This window comes from Natrix helvetica, assembly GCF_964273705.1.
Source record: "Natrix helvetica genome assembly, chromosome: 7".
Lineage (NCBI taxonomy): Eukaryota > Metazoa > Chordata > Lepidosauria > Squamata > Natricidae > Natrix > Natrix helvetica.
This window is the reverse complement of record NC_138558.1, coordinates 1,350,165-1,368,792: the sequence shown is the minus strand read 5'-3', so window position 1 is coordinate 1,368,792 and position 18,628 is coordinate 1,350,165. Positions and strand designations below refer to the sequence as shown.

Here is an 18,628-nt window from a genome sequence, read left to right as displayed (position 1 = left end):
GTTTCTTCAGATGTTTCATGACCCAACTAGGTAACACCATCAGTGCTAGAAGGGAAAGGAGGAGGAGGAGGATTGTGTGATCCTTGGTGCTCTCTGACCTTGATGGTTTTCTTGCAGACATTTCATTATCCAACTAGGAAACACCATCAGTGCTAGAAGGGAGTGGGGTGTGTGAAAAGGAGGAGAAGGAGGAGGAAGAAGAGGAGGAAGAGGAGGAGGAAGCAATAACCGTTGGCTTGGTATTCTCTGAATTTGGTTGTTTTCTTGCAGATGTTTCATGACCCAACTAAGTACCATCATCAGTGCTAGAAGGGAGTGGGGTTTGCCACTTATATTTAAAGAGAGGGCAAACCCAACTCCTTCTAGCACTGATGATGTTGCCTAGTTGGGTAATGAGATGTCTTCAAGAAAGCAACCAACCTCAGAGAGCAACAAGGACCTCCTCTTCCTCCTCTTCCTCCACCCCCACCCCCCATGAGAAGGTGGAGCTTCTTTTGGTTTCTCTACACCCCAAAGGACAAAAACTTTTCGGCCATGGAGAACAAACACATAAAATGAAAGTTACACGCCAATATTGACAGATAAGCGGCCCAGGGCCATTTCAATAGTGAGATGGGGGAGATATAAATATAATAGATAAATGCATGTAATAAAATAACAGAACAGAACAGAACAGAATAGAGAATAGAATAGAATAGAATAGAATAGAATAGAATAGAATAGAATGGAAAATTGAATAAACAGAACAGAATAACCGAGTTGGAAGGGACCTTGGAGGTCTTCTAGTCCAACCCCCTGCGCAGGCACAAAACTCTACGCTATACCATTTCAAACATGACCGAATGCAATTCAGCCATTCACCCAGTTGCCTTCATTCCGATTTCGCAAGACCCAAATATTTCAGGGAGGGAGGAGGGGGCGAGGCTGGTTAAGGGTCTTTTTGCCACTCTCCTTCCAGAGAATCCCAAATACAAACCCAGAGACCCCCCAGAAACGCTCCCTCCCCCCCCCACGGCCTGGATATGCTGCTGAGATGCCTTCTGTTTTCCTTCTGTCCTTCTAGCCGCCAAGCTCTGGATTTCCCCGCCAGACGCCCTGGAAGGGACCTTGGTCAACCTGACCTGTGCCGTTGACTCAGACGCTGTTGGGGACGTGCGCTACACCTGGTTCAAGAACAACGAGTGGTATGCAGAAGGCCTGGTCCGGACTCTGGTGTTGCACCAGGCTACCATAGAAGATGCCGGCGCCTACTACTGCACCGTCCAGACCCGGGAGAGGATGCGCAATTCCTCCTTAAGCACCCTGAACGTCCTCTGTAGGTCCCTTGGGGGAGGGCCTGGGGGGCTGGCTTTGATGCTTTGATAGAACCTGACTCCCCCTAAGCCAGGTGGCACCTCCTGAGCTTCATGGCCTCGGGCTCTTGTCCAGGCAGGGGGTTGGCCTAGGAGCCCCCCAAGGTCTCTCCCAACCCTTGGGGCTCCATGGCATATCTAGGGCCTGACCCCTCTCCTCTTTTTCTGGAAGATCCACCCAGGAATGTGCTGGTCAAGTCCTTCTTGGAGAGCCAGAAAGGACAGCTGGCCATCATCCTCTGCACTGCGGACAGCAACCCACCTTCCGTCCTGTCCCTTCGCCGTGCTGACCAGGTCTTGGCCTCCAGCTCCTCCAAAGTCCGCGGGGTGCCAGGCCAGAAGCTGAGAGCTGCTTCTTCTCCAAACGCCTTGAGGCTGGAGATCCGAAACGTCAACCTGAAGGACGAAGGGAGCTACGAGTGTTGGGCGAGCAGCTCCCTTGGCCAAGCACAGGCCTCCTTCAACCTCTCCGTGGAGAGTGAGTAAGGGGGCTCGGGGCTTAAGAGCGCACAGGGGGTCCCCGGGTTACGACCACAACTGAGCCCCAAATCCATGTTGCCAAGCGAGACACCTATTGAGTGAGCTTTCCCCCCCGTTTTTACGACCTTCCTTGCCACCGTCGTTAAGTGAGTCACTGCAGGGGTTTAGTTAGGGAGGCGGTTGTTAAGGGAGTCCAGCTTCCCTCTTGACGGTGCTGGTCGCGAAAGGGGATCACGTCACGTGACCCTGGGCGCTGCCACCATCATAAAAGTGAGTCACTCACCAAGTGCCTGAATTTTGATCGTGTGGCCATGTGGGTCATAAGTGTGAACCATGGTCATAAGCAGTGGCGGGATTTAAGTAATTTAATAACCGGTTCTCTGCGCTCATGATTTATTCCAACAACCGGTTCACCAAACTACTCAGAAAACCGCTTCTCCCGAAGTGGAGCAAACCGTCTGAATCCCCCCACTTGGTCATAAGTCACTTTTTTCAGGCTTGTTGTAACTTCGAAGCATTATTAAGCAAACGGTTGTAAGTCAAGGACTAGCTGTGATGAGATATTGGCTTCTGCACCACCAAGAGCCCAGGCTCCCGGAGGTAGGAAGGGGGTCCAGAGGCCAGGGGGACACGAGGCTTCCTAGCTGGAGGTCAGAGTCTCAGACTCAAGGCCTGCAGGCCGGTCCTTTGACATTTCCAGGCTGGCCCTGTGGGCAGGAGGCCGCAGAGGCCACAAGTGGACTGCCGGGGGTCACATGCAGCCCTCCCATGCAGTGGTGGGATTCAATTTTTTTTTACTACCGGTTCTGTGGGCGTGGCTTTGTGGACTTGCAGGAGAAGGTTATTGCAAGATCCCCATTTTGGAGGTCAAACACAACTCTAATGTGGTGCCTTCCCTAATGAAATTGAGTTTGACACCCCTGCTGTCGATCCCTTTGCCTTAGTTCAGGTGTGTCCAAACTTGGCCACTTTAAGACTTGTGGACTTCAACTCCCAGAATTCCCCAGCCAGCTCTGCTGGCTGGGGAATTCTGGGAGTTGAAGTCCACAAGTCTTAAAGTGGCCAAGTTTGGACACACCTGCCGTAGTTGGAGAAAGGTGAGGTCTACTTTTTCCCAGAGAAGGCGCCGGCATCAGAGGTGGATTGCCACAGATTTGCACCAGTTCAGGCGAACCAGTAGTGGAAATTGGGACAGGGTTGCCGAACCTGTAGGGACCACAGGCTGGCCATGCCCCCTGAACCAGATCCCCGGCTGCCGGTGCAGTTGTCGGCTTGTGCTTTAGTCATTGGTTCATGTTCTGCGCAGAACAATATACACTCAACTGCACAAAGCGCGCATGAAGCGAGCTGGCAGCAACCCACCCACCCCTGGCTGCCATGATGGATCCCACCTCCTTACCTGGTTTCCCTCTCTTGTCCTCTTCCCATTGGTGTTCTCCTCTGCCATAGAAGAAAGAGGCCCTCTGTAGCAGGGGTCTCCAACCTTGGCCACTTTAAGACTTGTGAACTTCAAATCCCAGCTTTTCTGGCTGGGGAATTCTGGGAGTTGAAGTCCACATGTCTTAAAGTGGCCAAGGTTGGGGCCCCTTTGCTCTGTAGGACCTCGAGTTCCTTCTGGTCATCAGGGGCTTGATAGGTTGGTGAAGGGTCCAAAGAGTGGAAAGAAGGCAATTTAGGGGCGAAGACTGAGGGCGTTCACTCAATCCGTCCGTTTCATGTAGAGTAAGTACTACACCATCCCTTTGCAGAAACCCTTTTACTAGAGAGTGAGTAACACAACAGGGGCAGGAAATGCATCATGGGAACACTAGAGATGAATCCTAAAGTGGCAAAGTGATACAGGAAACACCCACCATAGAGAAGAAGGATAGAGCTGCGTATAAGGTAGACGGGACACCGGTCACCCCGTTGACTTAGCAAGAGGAAATGGAGGTCGGAGAACTTCTGATCTCCACCCACTCTGCTCTTCTTCTCCCCCCCTCCCCCGGATAGCTCTAAGGCTGGTGATTGAGCCCACCCCAGAGGTGCACGAAGGACAGCGCATCTCTCTCATCTGTGGCGATGCCAACTTCCAACCGTCAGCCCTCTACACCTGGTTCAAGGACGCCAGGTGGTTGGGAGAAGGTTCGGCCACCTCCTTCCTGCTCCCAGCTGTCACTCCCGGGGACATGGGATCCTACTCTTGTCAAGCTCAAGATGAAAGGGGCATCAGGACATCTCCACCCGTCACTCTCTTTGTGCACTGTGAGTACCTTCTGGCTTTGAGGGGAGGACACCACTGTCTGTCTGTCTGTCTGTCTGTCTGTCTGTTGTCTGTCTGTCTCTCCGGATCCCAATATATTGTCAGTGTCAGGGTTCCAAGCAACACCCGCAACCAGGGGTGAAATGCTACCAGTTTGGGCCAGTTCACCCAACTGCTGACTGGAGAAGGTGGGAGGGACCCTCAGCAGGTCTGGTGGTCACCAGGCTGGAAAGCAGATCAGATCCTTTTGTCAAGGGCCAGGGTCTGGGGACCCTGGAGGCGCTATAATGGTTGACCTGTGCCTGTAAGATCATGGATATACCCTGAGTGAGTAGGGAGGGGGAGGGGGAGGAGGAGGAGAAAGAGACAAGGAGGCGGAGGAGAAAGGAGAAGATAGAAGGAGGAGGAAGAGGAGAAAGAGAAAGAAGAGAAAGAGACAGGAGAAGATAGATGAGGAGAAGGAAGGAAAAAGGAAGAGGAGAAAGGAGAAGATAGAAGGAGGAGGAAGAGGAGAAAGAGAAAGAACAGAGAGATACAGGAGAAGATAGATGGGGAGAAAGGAGAAGATAAGTCAAAGAGGAGGAGAAAGAGAGAGAAAGAAAAAGAAACAGAAGATAGATGAGGACGAGAAGAAAGGGGGAGGAGGAGGAGGAGAAAGAGAAAGAGAGAGAAAAAGAAAGAAAGAGAGAAGAGAAAGAGATAGGAAAAGATAGACAAGGAGGAAGAGGAGTAGTAGTTGCTAAGCATCCAAATATTGATCACATGACCATCAGGGGGGAGGAGTGTAAAAAAAGCCATTATAACTTGGAAGTGTCCCTCAATGAACTATTGTAAGTCAAGGGCCGCCTGTACGGGATCCCCGGGTGCAACCGGTGGGCCCCACCCATTCCAGAAAGAGGGTCTCCTTTTACGGTTGACCTTCAGCACCTGGTCTTCTCCATAGACGCCCCCAAGAAGGTCACCCTCACCTCCTTCCTGGAAAGCCCCTCGGGCAAGCAGGCCCTCCTGCAGTGCGCTGTGGAGAGCTACCCGCCCGCTGAGCTGACACTCCACCGAGGAAGCGTGATGGTGGCGGCTTCCAGCAGGCTCTTGGGGAACTTGCCCGCTCAACGGTACGTCGTCCACACCGCTCCCAACGTCCTGAAAGTGGAGATGCAGAAGGTCCTCCAGGAGGACGAGGGACAATACCGCTGCCGAGCGAAGAACGCCTACGGGAGCTCTGCAGCCTCCATCGACTTCAGGGTGCCCAGTGAGTCCTCTTCCTCCTCCTCCCTTCCTTCCTCTCTCTACCCTAAGCCAGAACCTCTCCAAGCCAGGGAGGTATGTTAGATGGCTCAGGATGATGGGAGTTGTAGGCTAAGATCTTCCACAGGATGCAGTCTTCTTCTTCTCCTTCTCATTCCTTCTTCTTCTCTTCCTCTTCCTCCTCTCTTTTTCCTTTATTTATTTATTTATTTCTTAGATTTTTAGACCGCCCCTCTCCCAGAAAGGGACTCGGGGCGGTGTACAGTCAATACAAATAAAATCAGTCATAATAATAAAATACATTTAAGATACATTTGGAGGGGGAGATAGGCTGTACTAAGAAATAAATATATTCTAATCCTAAAAACATCACAATTAAAACCCCAAACCCAATTAAAATAAAATAAATCCCCGGGAGGTAAAACTAAGAAAGTGCCAGGCCAGCTGATTGAAATAGGTGAGTCTTTAACTTTTGCCGGAAGGAACGGAGGTCGGTGGTAGTTCGAATGTCTGGGGGGAGGTCATTCCAGAGGGTTGGGCCCATCACAGAGAAGGATCTACTCCTAGGTGTCGCCCGCTGGCATTGCCTAGCAGACGGCACCAGGAGGAGCCCCTCCCTGTGTGAGCGGATAGGTCGCAGGGATGTGTGTGGTAGGATGCGATCCTGCAGATAACTAGGTCCTATGCCATGGAGCGCTTTAAAGATGGTGATCAATACCTTGAAACGCACCCGAAAGGCCACAGGTAGCCAGTGCAGCTCGCGCAGGAGAGGTGTTACGTGGGAGTAACGTGTACTTCCCATAATAACCCGTGCGGCTGCGTTCTGAACTAGCTGCAGTCTCCGGATGCGTCCCAAGGGAAGCCCCATGTAAGCCCCTTCTCCTCCTACTTCTCCACCTCCTCCTCCATATCTTCTTCTTCTTCTTCTTCTTCCTCCTCCTCCTCCTCCTCCTCCTCCTCCTCCTCCTCCCCCTTGACCTTTCCCTCCTCTCTCTTCCTCTTTCTTCTTCTTCTTCTTCCTCCTCCTCCTCTCTTTTTCCTCCTCCTCCTACTTCTCCACCACCTCCTCCTCCATCTTTTCTTCTTCTTCCTCCTCCTCCTCCTCTTCCTCCTCCTCTCCTTTCCCCTCCTCCTCTTGACCTTTTCCTCCCCCCTCTTCCTGTTTCTTCTTCTTCTTCCTATTCAGAGTTGGGTCTTCTAGTCCATCCCACTGTTGAAGCAGGAGACCCCATATGATTTCAGACAAATGATCTCTTCTTCAAAGCCTCCAGTGATGGAGCAGCCACCTGAAACCGGCCCCGAAACTGGCCCCGAACTAACCCTGATTAACCTTAGCCCAGCTGAAACCCTTAAATTCTCCAAAGCCCCTGAGGGCAGAGCAAGAAGCAATGGGTGGAAACTAATCAAGGAGAGAAGCAACTCAGAACTAAGGAGGAATTTCCTGACAGTCAGAACAATTAATCAGTGGAACAGAAGTTGCCTCCAGAAGTTGTGAATGCCCCAACACTGGAAGTCTTTAAGAGGATGTTGGATAGCCATTTGTCTGAAGTGGTGTAGGGTTTCCTGCCTAGGCAGGGGGTTGGACTAGAAGACCTCCAAGGTCCCTTCCAACTCTGCTACTGTATTGTATTAAATGAGTGGGTGGTTGTGGGAACGCAGCCCTCTCGTCCCAGGGAAGGCAGGAGAGAAAGCGAGCCAGCGAAGGGGCCAGACAGTTGGTGTTCCTCCTTTGCCCCTCAGGTGCAAGAATCACCGTTGACCCATCGCCAGATGTTCAGGAAGGCTCTCCGGCCAACCTGACCTGTGAGGTTACCAGCCAGGTGCTGGAGCCCATGAACTACACCTGGTACAAGAACGGCCGGTGGCTTTGGGAGAGCCCCGATCGGTCCCTCCTGTTGAGCCGAGTGACCAGGGACGACACCGGAACCTACCATTGCCAGGCCACCGGAAGGACCGGACGTCTGACCTCGGCCTTTCTCCATCTGATGGTGCAATGTGAGTCTTGTGGCTTGAGAACACGGTGGGCAATTTCGCCTTAGCGGCAGCCATGTACAAAACAACCCGGCAGGCCGATGGCTAAATCTGGTCCACAGATCCAAGGCCAGGAAAGGACCTGTTGCAAGTGGGGTCCTTGGGGGTCTCTGAGCTTGGTTGCTTTCATGCAGCAGTCTCATGACCCAGCCAGGTAACATCATGAGAGCTAAGGGTTTGGGGAGAGTAAGAGCAGGGGGAGGGGGAGGAAAAGGCTTGGTGCTCTCTGAGCTTGGCTGCTTTCTTGGAGACGTTTCATGAACCACCTTGGTAACATCATCAGGGCTAGAAGGGAGAGGGATTTATGGAGGAGGAGAGGAAGAAGAGGAGGAGGACCGTGGGGTCCTGGGTGCTTTCTGAGCTTGGTTGTTTCCTTGCAGACATTTCATAACCCAACTCAGTAACATCATCAGGGGTGGAAGGGAGTGGGGTTTGCAGAGGAGAGGAGGAGGAAGATGGTAGGGTCCTTGATGCCTCGTTAGCTTGGTTGGTTTTTTTGCAGACATTTCACTACAATACCCAATTAGAGAGCATAATCAGAGTTGGAAGGGAATGGAGTTTTCAGGGGGGGGGAGGAGGAGGAAGAGGAGGAGGAAGAATAAGAGGAGGAGGAGGAGGAGGAGGAGGAGGAGGAGGAGGAGGAGGAGGAGGAGGAGGAGGAGGAGGAGGAAAGAGAGCACGGCATTCTTACAAACATTTCATGACCCAACTAGATAACATCATCAGTGCTGAATGGAATTTGCTCTGGTTCTATGGATTAACGGCTTGCCTTATCAGTGTTGGTGGGAAGGTTCTTGGTGATTCCTTGATGAGGCTGATTTTTTCTCTCTCGTGGATTGTTTGTCTGAATTAATCGCTCCTTGATTGGGTTATTCTTTATTGTTTGATTGTTGATCTGGTGTTCATCTTGGCCTTAATCTCTGCCTAGGTGGGTGTTGATTGCTGGCAAGGGGGTGTTGTGGTCCTTTAGCTTTTCTTCTCATTTGAATGGTGTGTAAACATTGTTTTTCTCTCTGTGCCTGTTGATGGCCGGTTGGCCCGGCTGTTGGTCAAGGAAGTTCTGTTGTTCTTGTTACTGTAGATGCTCCCGAACGGCCCTCCCTGAAGGCTTATCTGGACATTCAGCATGGGAAGTCGGCCATCATCACCTGCCTAGTGGACAGCTACCCACCTTCCAGGCTGACCATGTACAAAGGAGGTCAACGCCTGAATATCACCAAAAGCTTCTCACCCGCTGGTCAGCACTTCCACACCTTCTACTCAGAGAACAGTTTGAGGCTGGAGATTCAGGACCTCACGGAAAAAGATTCAGGAGATTTTGTGTGTCAAGCTGACAACCCCTTTGGCAACGCAACCAGCAGCATCGCCTTCGACGCAGGATGTAAGTAGACTCCCTGACAGGGTGGAGGTAGAGCTGGAGATGCATGGTGGACTGGTCTTCTCCAACTTGCAACCTTTGGAGAAGCTAGAATCGCTAGCTAGGTCATTCTGGTTGAGCTGATGAATTTGGAAGATGGTGTGCCCCGCCGCCCCCCCCAGTGGTGGCTTTCAAACTTTTTAAGAACCTATTCTGTAGGTGTGGCCTGTTTTGTGGGAGTGGCTTGGTGTCCATGTGACCGGGTAGGCATGGCCAAGTTGGAAAATGTGGTGAAACTCACTTAACAACGCTCTTGCTTAGCAACCAAAATTTTGGGCTCAATTGTGATCATAATTTTCCTTCCTTCCTTCCTTCCTTCCTTCCTTCCTTCCTTCTTTCTTTCTTTCTTTCTTTCCTTCTTTCCTTCTTGTGCCCCTCTCCCCCACTTATTTTCTTTCCCTTCCTTCCTTCTTTCTTATCTCTCTCTATCTCCAACTTTCTTCCTTTCTCTTTCTCATTCTTTCTTTCTCTCTCATACACACACACACACACACACACACACACACACCATTTCCCTCATGTCTGCCACTGACAACTCTCAAAGAGAAGGAAGGGGTTGGACTAGATTACCTCCATGTTCCCTTGCACCCCTCTATGTTCTCTGTCCCATTTAGTCACAAGCAGCCCCATTCACTTTAAAGTTGGCCACAAACTCCACTCAACCTGCGCGTGCCCTGGTCCCACCCAAGGAGGTGAGCTGTGGGGCAGGGGAAAGGGGGGAGTCTGTGGCTCCATGTCTCTTGGTCTTCTTCCCCACCTTGGTTCTGCGGGCGAGAGGTGCTGCTGCTAAGGTGGCGCAGCGGTGGCTGGGGAGTCGGGGTGCTGCCCACTGAGCAGCGTGACCCACAGCTAGCCCAGGAGCAGTAGCCACCGCCGCCAGCCGTCCCACACTGTCATCGCTCGCTACCACTCAGGCCGGAGGCGGGGCACGCAGAGAGGGAGTGGTGGCAGCGATGGCAGCTGAGCGGGGGCAGCGCTTTGGTGGGCGTTGAGGGAAGGAAGGAATGAAGGAGGCTGCAGGCTCATTTGCCCTCAGCTACGCAACCTCATTTCGTTCTCTGCGGCCCGAACGAGTGAAGTAGGCAGACGGAGAATGAAAGGAGATCGTGTAGCCGAGGCAAAGAAGTCTGCAGCTTCCTTCCTTCACATGTTCGAGCAATGGGGGGGGGCTTTCTCGCACACCTTCGGAGAAAGAAAGGTGTGAGAGAAAGCCCCCCCTGCCTCTCAGAGGTGGGGCGATTGGTGAGCGAGCCAATCAGTGAGCACCGGGCGGTGAAAGCATGGTGCAGACAGGCAGGAGGGAGCGTTCCGGTAGTGTGCAGAAAAACGGGTTCTAAAAGGTTTGCTAAATTTCATGATCGGGTTCTAGCGTACCAATGCGAACCGGCTGAAACCCACCCTTGGGTCCGCCAGCAGCCAGCAGAGCTAGCAGCAGATTCAGACATTGAGGAAGTTGGGGGGTGGGGGGCAGAACCTGGCCCAGTCCTAGAGTCTGGGGAAGGCTCTGGTGAGGGCTCTGTGTTGGAGGCAGAGATGGGGCCAGGGCCGTCCGACAGTTATCAGCTGCCTTCAGAGTCAGATATCAGTGGGGCAGAAGAACAGCTGGAGCCTGTTCCCAGGGTGCGCATGCCAGGAGAAGGGAATAGCTAAGGGACAAGGACTGACTCAGGAGGAAAGGCACAGGTGGACAGTGAATGGCCCCTCCCATAGGGAATAAAAGAGGAGCGAAAGGGGAGTGGAGTTTGCAGGAGGCAATGAGTTCCATTCATTCGGGTGAAGGTCTGTTCCTGACTTCTAGCCAAGGAATTGCTGCTACAGCATGGAGTTTGGAAGATCTCGGCCTGGCAGCCCTCCAAGCCTGATAAGGGTCCGTAATTGTGAAATCTCATGAAAGACGGTTGGCCGGGACTTTGCTGGAGAGGAATTCCCTTGAAACTAAATAAAAAGGGTTTTTTTGGGACGAGGCGTCTGCTTCATGATCTTGGGAAGCCTCGGTCAGAACAGAAGAACACAGGTGGGTCCTCGATTTACAACCATTCATTTAGTGACCGTTCAAAGTTACAGTGATACTGAAGAAAGCAACCTAAGATTCGGAAGGGGGGGTTGTCAAGTGATCAAAATTCGGAGGTTTGGCAACCGCTTCAGATTTACAACGGGCACAACGTCCCGAGGTTGATTCGATCCCCTTTTGTGACCTTTGGATGAGCAAAGTCAAGGCAGATTCACTGAAGGACTATATTATGACTAACTTAACAACAAGGAAGGTCGTAAAATGGGACCAAATTCACTTAACAACTGTCTCGTTGAGCAACAGAAATGTTGGGCTCTATTTTGGTTGTAATCCGAGGACTCCCTGTGCGTGAGAAATATAGGGCTGGAAGGAAGGAGCCTGTGGTCCTTGAAGCTCGTCCAGCATCTCCATCAGTTGGTTAAGAATGAAGGAAGTTGGGAGTTTTAATATAAAAAGATGTGAAGATCACAGGTTCTTCACCCGCTCCCTACCTAAAGTGAGGAGGAGGAGGAGACAACCAGGAATTCTGAGACCTTCATTGCCAAAACCCTGGAATCACCCTGGAAGTGGATCCACTCCAGGAGGAAATTGCCCCAAACAACCCTTTGCTTAGAAGAACTTAAGAAAGGTGTGGAGACTCTGGAAAGAGTGCAGAGAAGAGCAACAAAGAGGATTAGGGGACTGGAGACTAAAACATATGAAGAACGGTTGCAGGAACTGGGTATGTTTAGCTTAAGAGAAAGAAGGACTAGGGGAGACGTGATAGCAGTCTTCCGATATCTCAGGGGCTGCCCCAAAGAAGAGGGAGTCAAGCTATTCTCCAAGGCACCTGAGGGTAGAACAAGAAGCAATGGGTGGAAACTAATCAAGGAGAGAAGCAACTTGGAACTGAGGAGAAACTTCCTGACTGTTAGAACAATGAATCAGTGGAACAGAAGTTGCCACCAGAAGTTGTGAATGCCCCAACACTGGAGGTCTTCAAGAAGAGACTGATTTGTCTGACATGGTAGAGGGTTTCCTGCCTTAGGGGTTGGACTAGAAGACCTCCAAGGTTCCTTCCGACTCTGTTGTTCTGTTAAAGACTCTCCTTCTCTTTGCCTGCAGTGCTCTCTGAACGGAACACCTTCAGGATTTTGACTGGGGTAGCCTTCGCCTTGGTCTGCATAGCTGCTCTGGCTGTCCTGCTCTTTGTCCTGCAAATGAACGATTCCCGGTGAGACTCGCTGAGAAGTCCAGGACTGGGTGGGGGGGGGAAGGGTCCCTCCCAAACTTTCCTTTAGGCCAACAGTCAGGTTAGCTCCACCCATAGAGGGAGTCCTCAAATTATGACCAGTTGACATGCTGTGGTCCATGAGGTGGTGAAAAGTCCTTCTTCTAGGGCAGGGGGTCTCCGAATTTGGCAACTTTAAGACTTGCGGACTTCAACTCGCAGAATTCCACATTCCTCCTCCTCTTTCTCCTCCTCCTCTTTCCCTCCTCTTTCTTTTCCTCCTCTTCCTCCTTCTCCTCTTCCTCCTCTTCTTCCTCCTTCTCCTCCTCTTCTTCCTCTTCTCCTCCTCCATTTCTTCTTCCTCCTCCTCCTCCTCCTCCTTCCACAGTTCAACCCTAAGCTACAAATATTCTAAAATCTAAGAGGCGTGCTGGCTGGGGAGCTTTGGGAGTTGAAGTCCACAATCCTTAAAGCTGCCAACTTTGGAGACCCCTGCATTAGCTGATCTGCTGCCCTGACCCTCCCTTGGGGCTCTGTTATTCTAGCAGGATGAAACCATCCAGGTGGGTAGCTGGGTGAAATCCCACCGGTCATCTTTTTGCAGGATATTTCAAAAGTGCATCGGGTGGACGAAAGGGAAGAGTAACAAGGAAGAAGTGCGGCAGGATGGAAACGCAGAAGAAGCAATTCAGGTCTGTCTGAGTGCTGGGAAGGAATCCTGCTTCCCGCTTGGATCGGGAAGAATCTCGTGACCAACGGAAGAAAGTTTCTTCTCGGTGTAGAAACAACAAAGTTGGAGGCAACTGCGCTTCAAAGAGAGAAGAAGGCCATCCGGAGGACAGTTGGCCAAGCTTTGTGGAGTGTATTTAATTTCTCCTAGCCTCTCCAGACATGGAGTTCAGAAGATCGGTTGCAACTTCCAACATCAGTGCGGTGGGGAGATGTTTAGGCACCCAAGGTTGCTAGGGATCTTGACCCAACAAAGCAGCCTCCTTGAAAAGGCTGGCAAACTGCTTTGGGCAGGAGAACATAAGAATACAAGGCACCCAAAGTGGGAACTGGGTGGTCTTCAAAATCCACCCATGCATCCATCCATCAGCAGTTGCCTTAAGAGAGCTAGAAGTCCCTGGATATTCAGAACCAGGGAATGGGAAGGGAAGGGAATAGGAGTAGGAGTAGAACAGGAAGAGAAGAGATATAGAATAGGAATAGGAATAGGAAGAGAATAGGAAGAGAAGAGAAGATAAATAGAATAGAATAAACGGAAGGGACCTTGGAGGTCTTCTAGTCCAACCCCCTGCACAGACAAGAAACCTTATACCATTTCAGACAAATGGTTATCCAATCTCTTCTTTTAAAACCGGCAGTAATGCTGGCAACAACCCACCCCTGCTCCCAGGTCCCTTCCACCCCTGTTCTATTCTAAGGCCAGAGCAGTCATTCATGCAGAGACACAACGGCGTAGCTCCCTCTGCTTTGGCATCAGGAAAGCTTTCTCTAGCTGGAGTAGATCTCCTTCTGACCGGCTTCCTTCGTCTTTCCACAGCTGAATGAAGAGAACCCGGATACTCCTCCCGCTGGACGCTTCTGTTTCTCCTTCTACAGGAGGCTGCCCTGGAGGGCTGGACCCCTCCCGAAAGAGCCAGCGGTCTCTGAGTCCAGCTGTACAAGCACCTTGTGAACCTGGACTGATCCGTCTGGACAAGGATAGGGGGCGGGGGGGCAGGTTCTCTCTGTCTGAAGACCTTTCAGCCCTTGAGTTCATCCTTGTCCAGAGACTCTCTTCGCCTCCCTCTCAAGCACAACAGTGTTGGCCAAACACAACGATTTTCACCCGTGCAAAATGTCCACGTCCAAATTCCACCATTTTCCGTCTTTTGTTTTGTTTTAAACGAGAGCTAGTCTGGTCCAGGATTGAAGCACATGGCTAGAAAACAGGAGACGGTGAGTTATAGTGTCGTCTTAGCCAAGACAACCAGCTGGGTGACTCTGGGCCAATCGCCAGGAGACTGTGAGTTCTAGTTGTACCTTAGGCACGAAAGCCGGCTGGGTGACTTTGAGCCAGTCCCTCTTTCTCTCTCTCTTTCAGTCCAACCCATCTCACAGGGTTGTTGTTTCTTGGGGGGCTGGGGGGAATAGGAGGAAGACGTGTTGGCGATGCTCACTGCCTTGTTTGCAAAAATAACAAAAGCAGGATACAGGCAAACAAACAAATAAATAAGAACAGAGGCAATTCAGCTGCCATCAATGATCCTTTCTCACTGCTGGGTACTCCACCCCAACTTTCCCTGACAATTTGAGGGGATCCACAAAGGGAATCCATCTGCAGCATCCCCTTCAGAGGCGGTATTCAGCTGGTTCTGATCAGTTCTGGAGAACCGGTAGTGGAAATGTTGAGTAGTTTGGAGAACTGGCAAATACCACCTCAGACTGGCCCCGCCCCCATCTATTCTCTGCCTCCTGAGTCCCAGCTGATCAGGAGGGAATGGGGATTTTGCAGTAACCATCCCCTGCCATGCCCACCAAGCCACGCCCCCAAGCCACACCACGCCCACCAAGCCATGCCCACAGAACCCGTAGTAAAAAAAATTGAATCCCACCACTGGTCCACTTCTCCATGTAAGGTTTCCTAAAAATGCCCTAATTGATTCATGAGTATCAAGCCAAGTTTCAATACAAAGCTAGTCATTTATTAGGAGCATCATAGGCGAGATCTTTTCACAGTCAGGTCTAAGCTTTGTTTGAGTTATAACTGAACTTTACCCCTGTTCCTTCCCTCCCCTCAGTCTGTGTCATAAATCACATTCCCCAATGAGGTGCACCCCTCCCAAGCCTGCTCCAGTAATCTGAAATCTAACTTCAGCCGACAGTACGCATGGAATGCGCTCTCCCCCACTTCTCTCACTATGACAACATTGGGAGTTGACACTCTGTCTATGAAGAGTTCCAATCTTCCGAGTCAAAGGATGCTTTCCCCAAGAAGCGACTAGAATTTTCTTGGATGAGAAGTGAAACCTCTTCAAAGGGAGAAATAAAAACCCTGAGAAAATCCAGTTTCCTTTTGGGGGGAAAAGCACATTTGGGACAGCCACGTCACTGTCACTCAATCCATCCCAGGTCAAGTAACTTTCTGTCCTGACGGTTTCCCACTGTCCTCCCCAGGGGAAGCACCGACACCATCGTTACTCTGCTGTTTTATCATCCCATCCTTTCCAGAGTCTTCAAGGATCCAGTGCTGGGTATTTGAGATCTCGAAATAAGGGGAAATATTTTGCTTCCACGGCAGAAGGAGAATCTGCATTAGTGCTTGGTAACCAAAAATCAGGAGGAATCTGGGTGCCTGCTTGTGCAGGGGGTTAGACTAGAAGACCTCCCAGGTCCCTTCCAACTCTGTTATTTTGTTAAAATTGCCAACACAGCGTGTAAAATGCATTCTGCCTCTGCCTCTGGAATATTGCATATAATTTCAGTGTCCACGTTTGGGAAAGGATATAATAAATAACAAAAGGATAAAAGTTACAAACTTCAGAAGTTTTGGAAATGGGGCTGCTTGGAACATAAAATCAACATTAGAAATAAGTCACATTCTTCCATGTGAAAATTACTCTATAGGTTTTCCCCTGTCTTTCCCAATTAATATTTATTATTATTTATTTATTAAATTTCTATGCCGCCCATCCCACTAATACAGCGACTCTGGGTGGTATATAATATAATAAAACAGATTAAAAAGTGCTAAAAACAAAAACAAAACTAGAATTAAAAGATTAAAACGTAAGAACCGAGATGATGGGGCAGCCTGAGAAGGAAATCTCAAAACCACAGGCAGGTGGCGCTATTGGTCCCTGAACTGTTGAACTACATCTCCCATAATTCCTCAAACTGTCAGAAAACGGACAGGAGCTGTAACCACATACAGGCCAAGTTGGGGAAGGATGGGCTTTGAAGTCCCTTGGGCTGGATGTGGACTCCACCAGGTATCTGATGCAAACTAGTGTCAAATGTTGTGTTTCCTTGGCCACGAAGCACACCCACAATGTGCCTACCTGTTGCAGAGATCCGTATTAGATTTTGCATGAGGAAGAAGAGTCCAGACCAGGGGTGTCCAAACTTGGGAACTTTAAGACTTGTGGGCTTCAGCTCCCAGAATTCCAAAGTCTTAAAGTTCCCAAGTTTGGACACCCCTGGTCTGGACAGTCACTTATGTCAAATGGTATAGGGTCTCCTGCTTGATCAGGGGGTTGGACTAGATGATCTCCAAGGTCCCTACTAACTCCATTATTCTGGTCCTGTCCCCAGGAAACGCCCGTCCTCGTCCCCTCCCCACCAGCCAAGTTATCCTTGGAGCCTCTGAGCTCACCTAACCAGCCGTTCAGAAGGACCAGGAACCCTGCAATACCTGGATTAAATCCCCCTTAATCCTCCTCTCTAGCAGGCTGGCTCTCTGGGTCCATATGTTTGATGATCCATTGTTTATTTTCTTGGTGGTCCATGAAATATTCTCAGGAGCTTTCTCCAACAGCAAAGCTCAAAAGTCTCCCTCCTCTTCTGGTCCTGTCTTCAAAGTCCAACTTTTCCTTCCACAGAGGGTCTTGGGAGGGATCACAAGTCTGCTTGGGCAATGCTGGTCTTTCTAGATCTTCTCCAAGGCCTTTCATGGAGAACTTCAACGCCCATCAATTTCACTTCCCTTGGCCCTGTTAGCAACCTCGCCATCTGGCTGGTGAGGTTTCTGGAGGACTAGGAGCCCCACTGCTGCTGCAAAGAAACACAACACAACACAACACAACACACACCCACACACACACAGAGTCCTCCTCTTCTCCTTCCTGCAAACTCCACTCCCTTCTAGCACTGATGGTGTTCCCTAGTTGGGTCATGAAATGCAAGAAAACAAGCAAGCTCAGAGACCACTAAAACCCCCACAATTATTCTCCTTCTCCTCTTCCTCCCCACTCCATTCTAGGACTGATGATGTTACTTAGTCTGGGCAGTGAAACGTCTGCAAGAAAACCACCCAGCTCAGAGAGCAATAAGGACCCCCCCTTTTTTAAAAAATATAAAGTTTTTTTTATCTTTTTGTTCTCTATATAGACTTATAGGTATACATTCAGATAGTTATTATTCTTTTTTTACATTCATGGTTCTTATACATTTGTATAATGTATATTATTTATAGAATTATAATATTCCATTTGGGTTGCTTTGTTTACCATCCCTGGCCTCTTTTGACACCACCTTCTTCTCCCTTTCTTTTCTCCCTCCCTCCCTTCTCTACTTCCTTCCTTCCTCCTTTCCCTTCCTTCTTCCCTTACCTCTCCCCTCCTCCTCTCTTCCTCTTCCCCTTCCTACCCTCTCTCCTTCTCTCCTTCTCCCTTCCATCTCCTCTCTATCTTCCTTCTCTTCCTCTCCTCTCCTCTCTTCCTTTCTCTCCCTCCCACTCTTCTCTACTTTCTTCTTTCCTCCTCTCCTTTCCCTTCCTTCTTCCCTTACCTCTCCCCTCCTCCTCTCTTCCTCTTCCCCTTCCTACCCTCTCTCCTTCTCTCCTTCTCCCTTCCATCTCCTCTCTATCTTCCTTCCCTTCTCTTCCTCTCCTGTCTTCCTTTCTCTCCCTCCCTCCCTTCTCTACTTTCTTCTTTCCTCGTCTCCTTTCCCTTCCTTCTTCCCTTACCTCTCCCCTATTTCTCTCTACCCTTTCCCCTTCCTACCCTCTCTCCTTCTCTCCTTCTCCCTTCCATCTTCCTCTCCTCACCTCTCTCTTCAATAAGGACCCTTCTTTGATTATCATTAAAACCCCGTTAATGTCTGCCTTTCTTCTTTCTTTCTTTCTTTCTTTCTTTCTTTCTTTCTTTCTTTCTTTCTTTCTTTCTTCTTTCTTTCTTTCTTTCTTTCTTCTTTCTTCTTTCTTTCTTTCTTTCTTTCTTTCTTTCTTTCTTTCTTTCTTTCTTTCTTTCGGCAATTTCTTTCTACTTTAATCCGATTCGTCTCCCGTTGGATCTGGCTACGTGGACACATTTTATCCGTCCGCCTAGAGTGGGTGAGTGAAGGAATCGCGCGACGGGCCTGGTTTACGCGGCATTCGGGTGTTTATGGCGTCGTCTGAGTCCAGACTTTTTCTCCGAGGAAACTGGCTCCCTCGTTCGTCAACACCTTACCGCGAAGGCGTTGCGGGTAGACTTGAGCTGCCAGGGAGGGTTTTTTTTTTCTTCCGGTGTCTTTGCTTTTGTTTGCTAAATTTTGCAGTTGAGAGCACAGTCCTCCAAAAGGTGGGCAGGGCGCCGGGTTTGGGATCGGGCGCAGTTCCCAGGATGCGCGCTGTGTGCTTGTGTGTTTAGGCACGGTGGAAACAGGGATCATCAAACCCAGATAGGAGGACTTTTACACTCAGAATATGCCGCGTTATTATTCATTTATTTAAAAGATTGATGCAGCCGCCCACCTTGCAACCAGCTCTGGGAAGCTATATAAATCTTTTAAATAAATATCCGAGTCGCAGGATGCGCCCACCCTGTGCCTCCTTTTCAATGAGTTTAGGGGTCTCTGAGAAGGGTCGCCCGACCCTCCTTCGGACTTCCCTCACTTTAAAAAAAATAGCTTTTTCTGGTTGTCCAAGGCCAGCGGAAAATCCCAGGCGGTCACT

The 18,628-nt window shown here is 50.1% G+C and overlaps 1 protein-coding gene across 2 annotated transcripts in view; it reads left to right on the top strand.

Annotated features, from left to right (window-relative positions):
- Positions 1–14,326, top strand: part of SIGLEC1 (sialic acid binding Ig like lectin 1) — a 37,595-nt gene extending 23,269 nt beyond the window's left edge. For both annotated transcript variants that reach the window (XM_081959996.1, XM_081959997.1), the window contains exons 14-22: positions 1,064–1,315; positions 1,525–1,830; positions 3,825–4,076; positions 5,018–5,323; positions 7,060–7,314; positions 8,432–8,731; positions 11,883–11,991; positions 12,593–12,680; positions 13,535–14,326. In XM_081959996.1, coding sequence (XP_081816122.1) covers positions 1,064–1,315; positions 1,525–1,830; positions 3,825–4,076; positions 5,018–5,323; positions 7,060–7,314; positions 8,432–8,731; positions 11,883–11,991; positions 12,593–12,680; positions 13,535–13,669 — 2,003 coding nt within the window. In that variant the 3' untranslated portion in view covers positions 13,670–14,326. The remainder of the gene's footprint in view (positions 1–1,063; positions 1,316–1,524; positions 1,831–3,824; positions 4,077–5,017; positions 5,324–7,059; positions 7,315–8,431; positions 8,732–11,882; positions 11,992–12,592; positions 12,681–13,534) is intronic.
- The last annotated feature ends 4,302 nt before the right edge of the window (positions 14,327–18,628 follow it).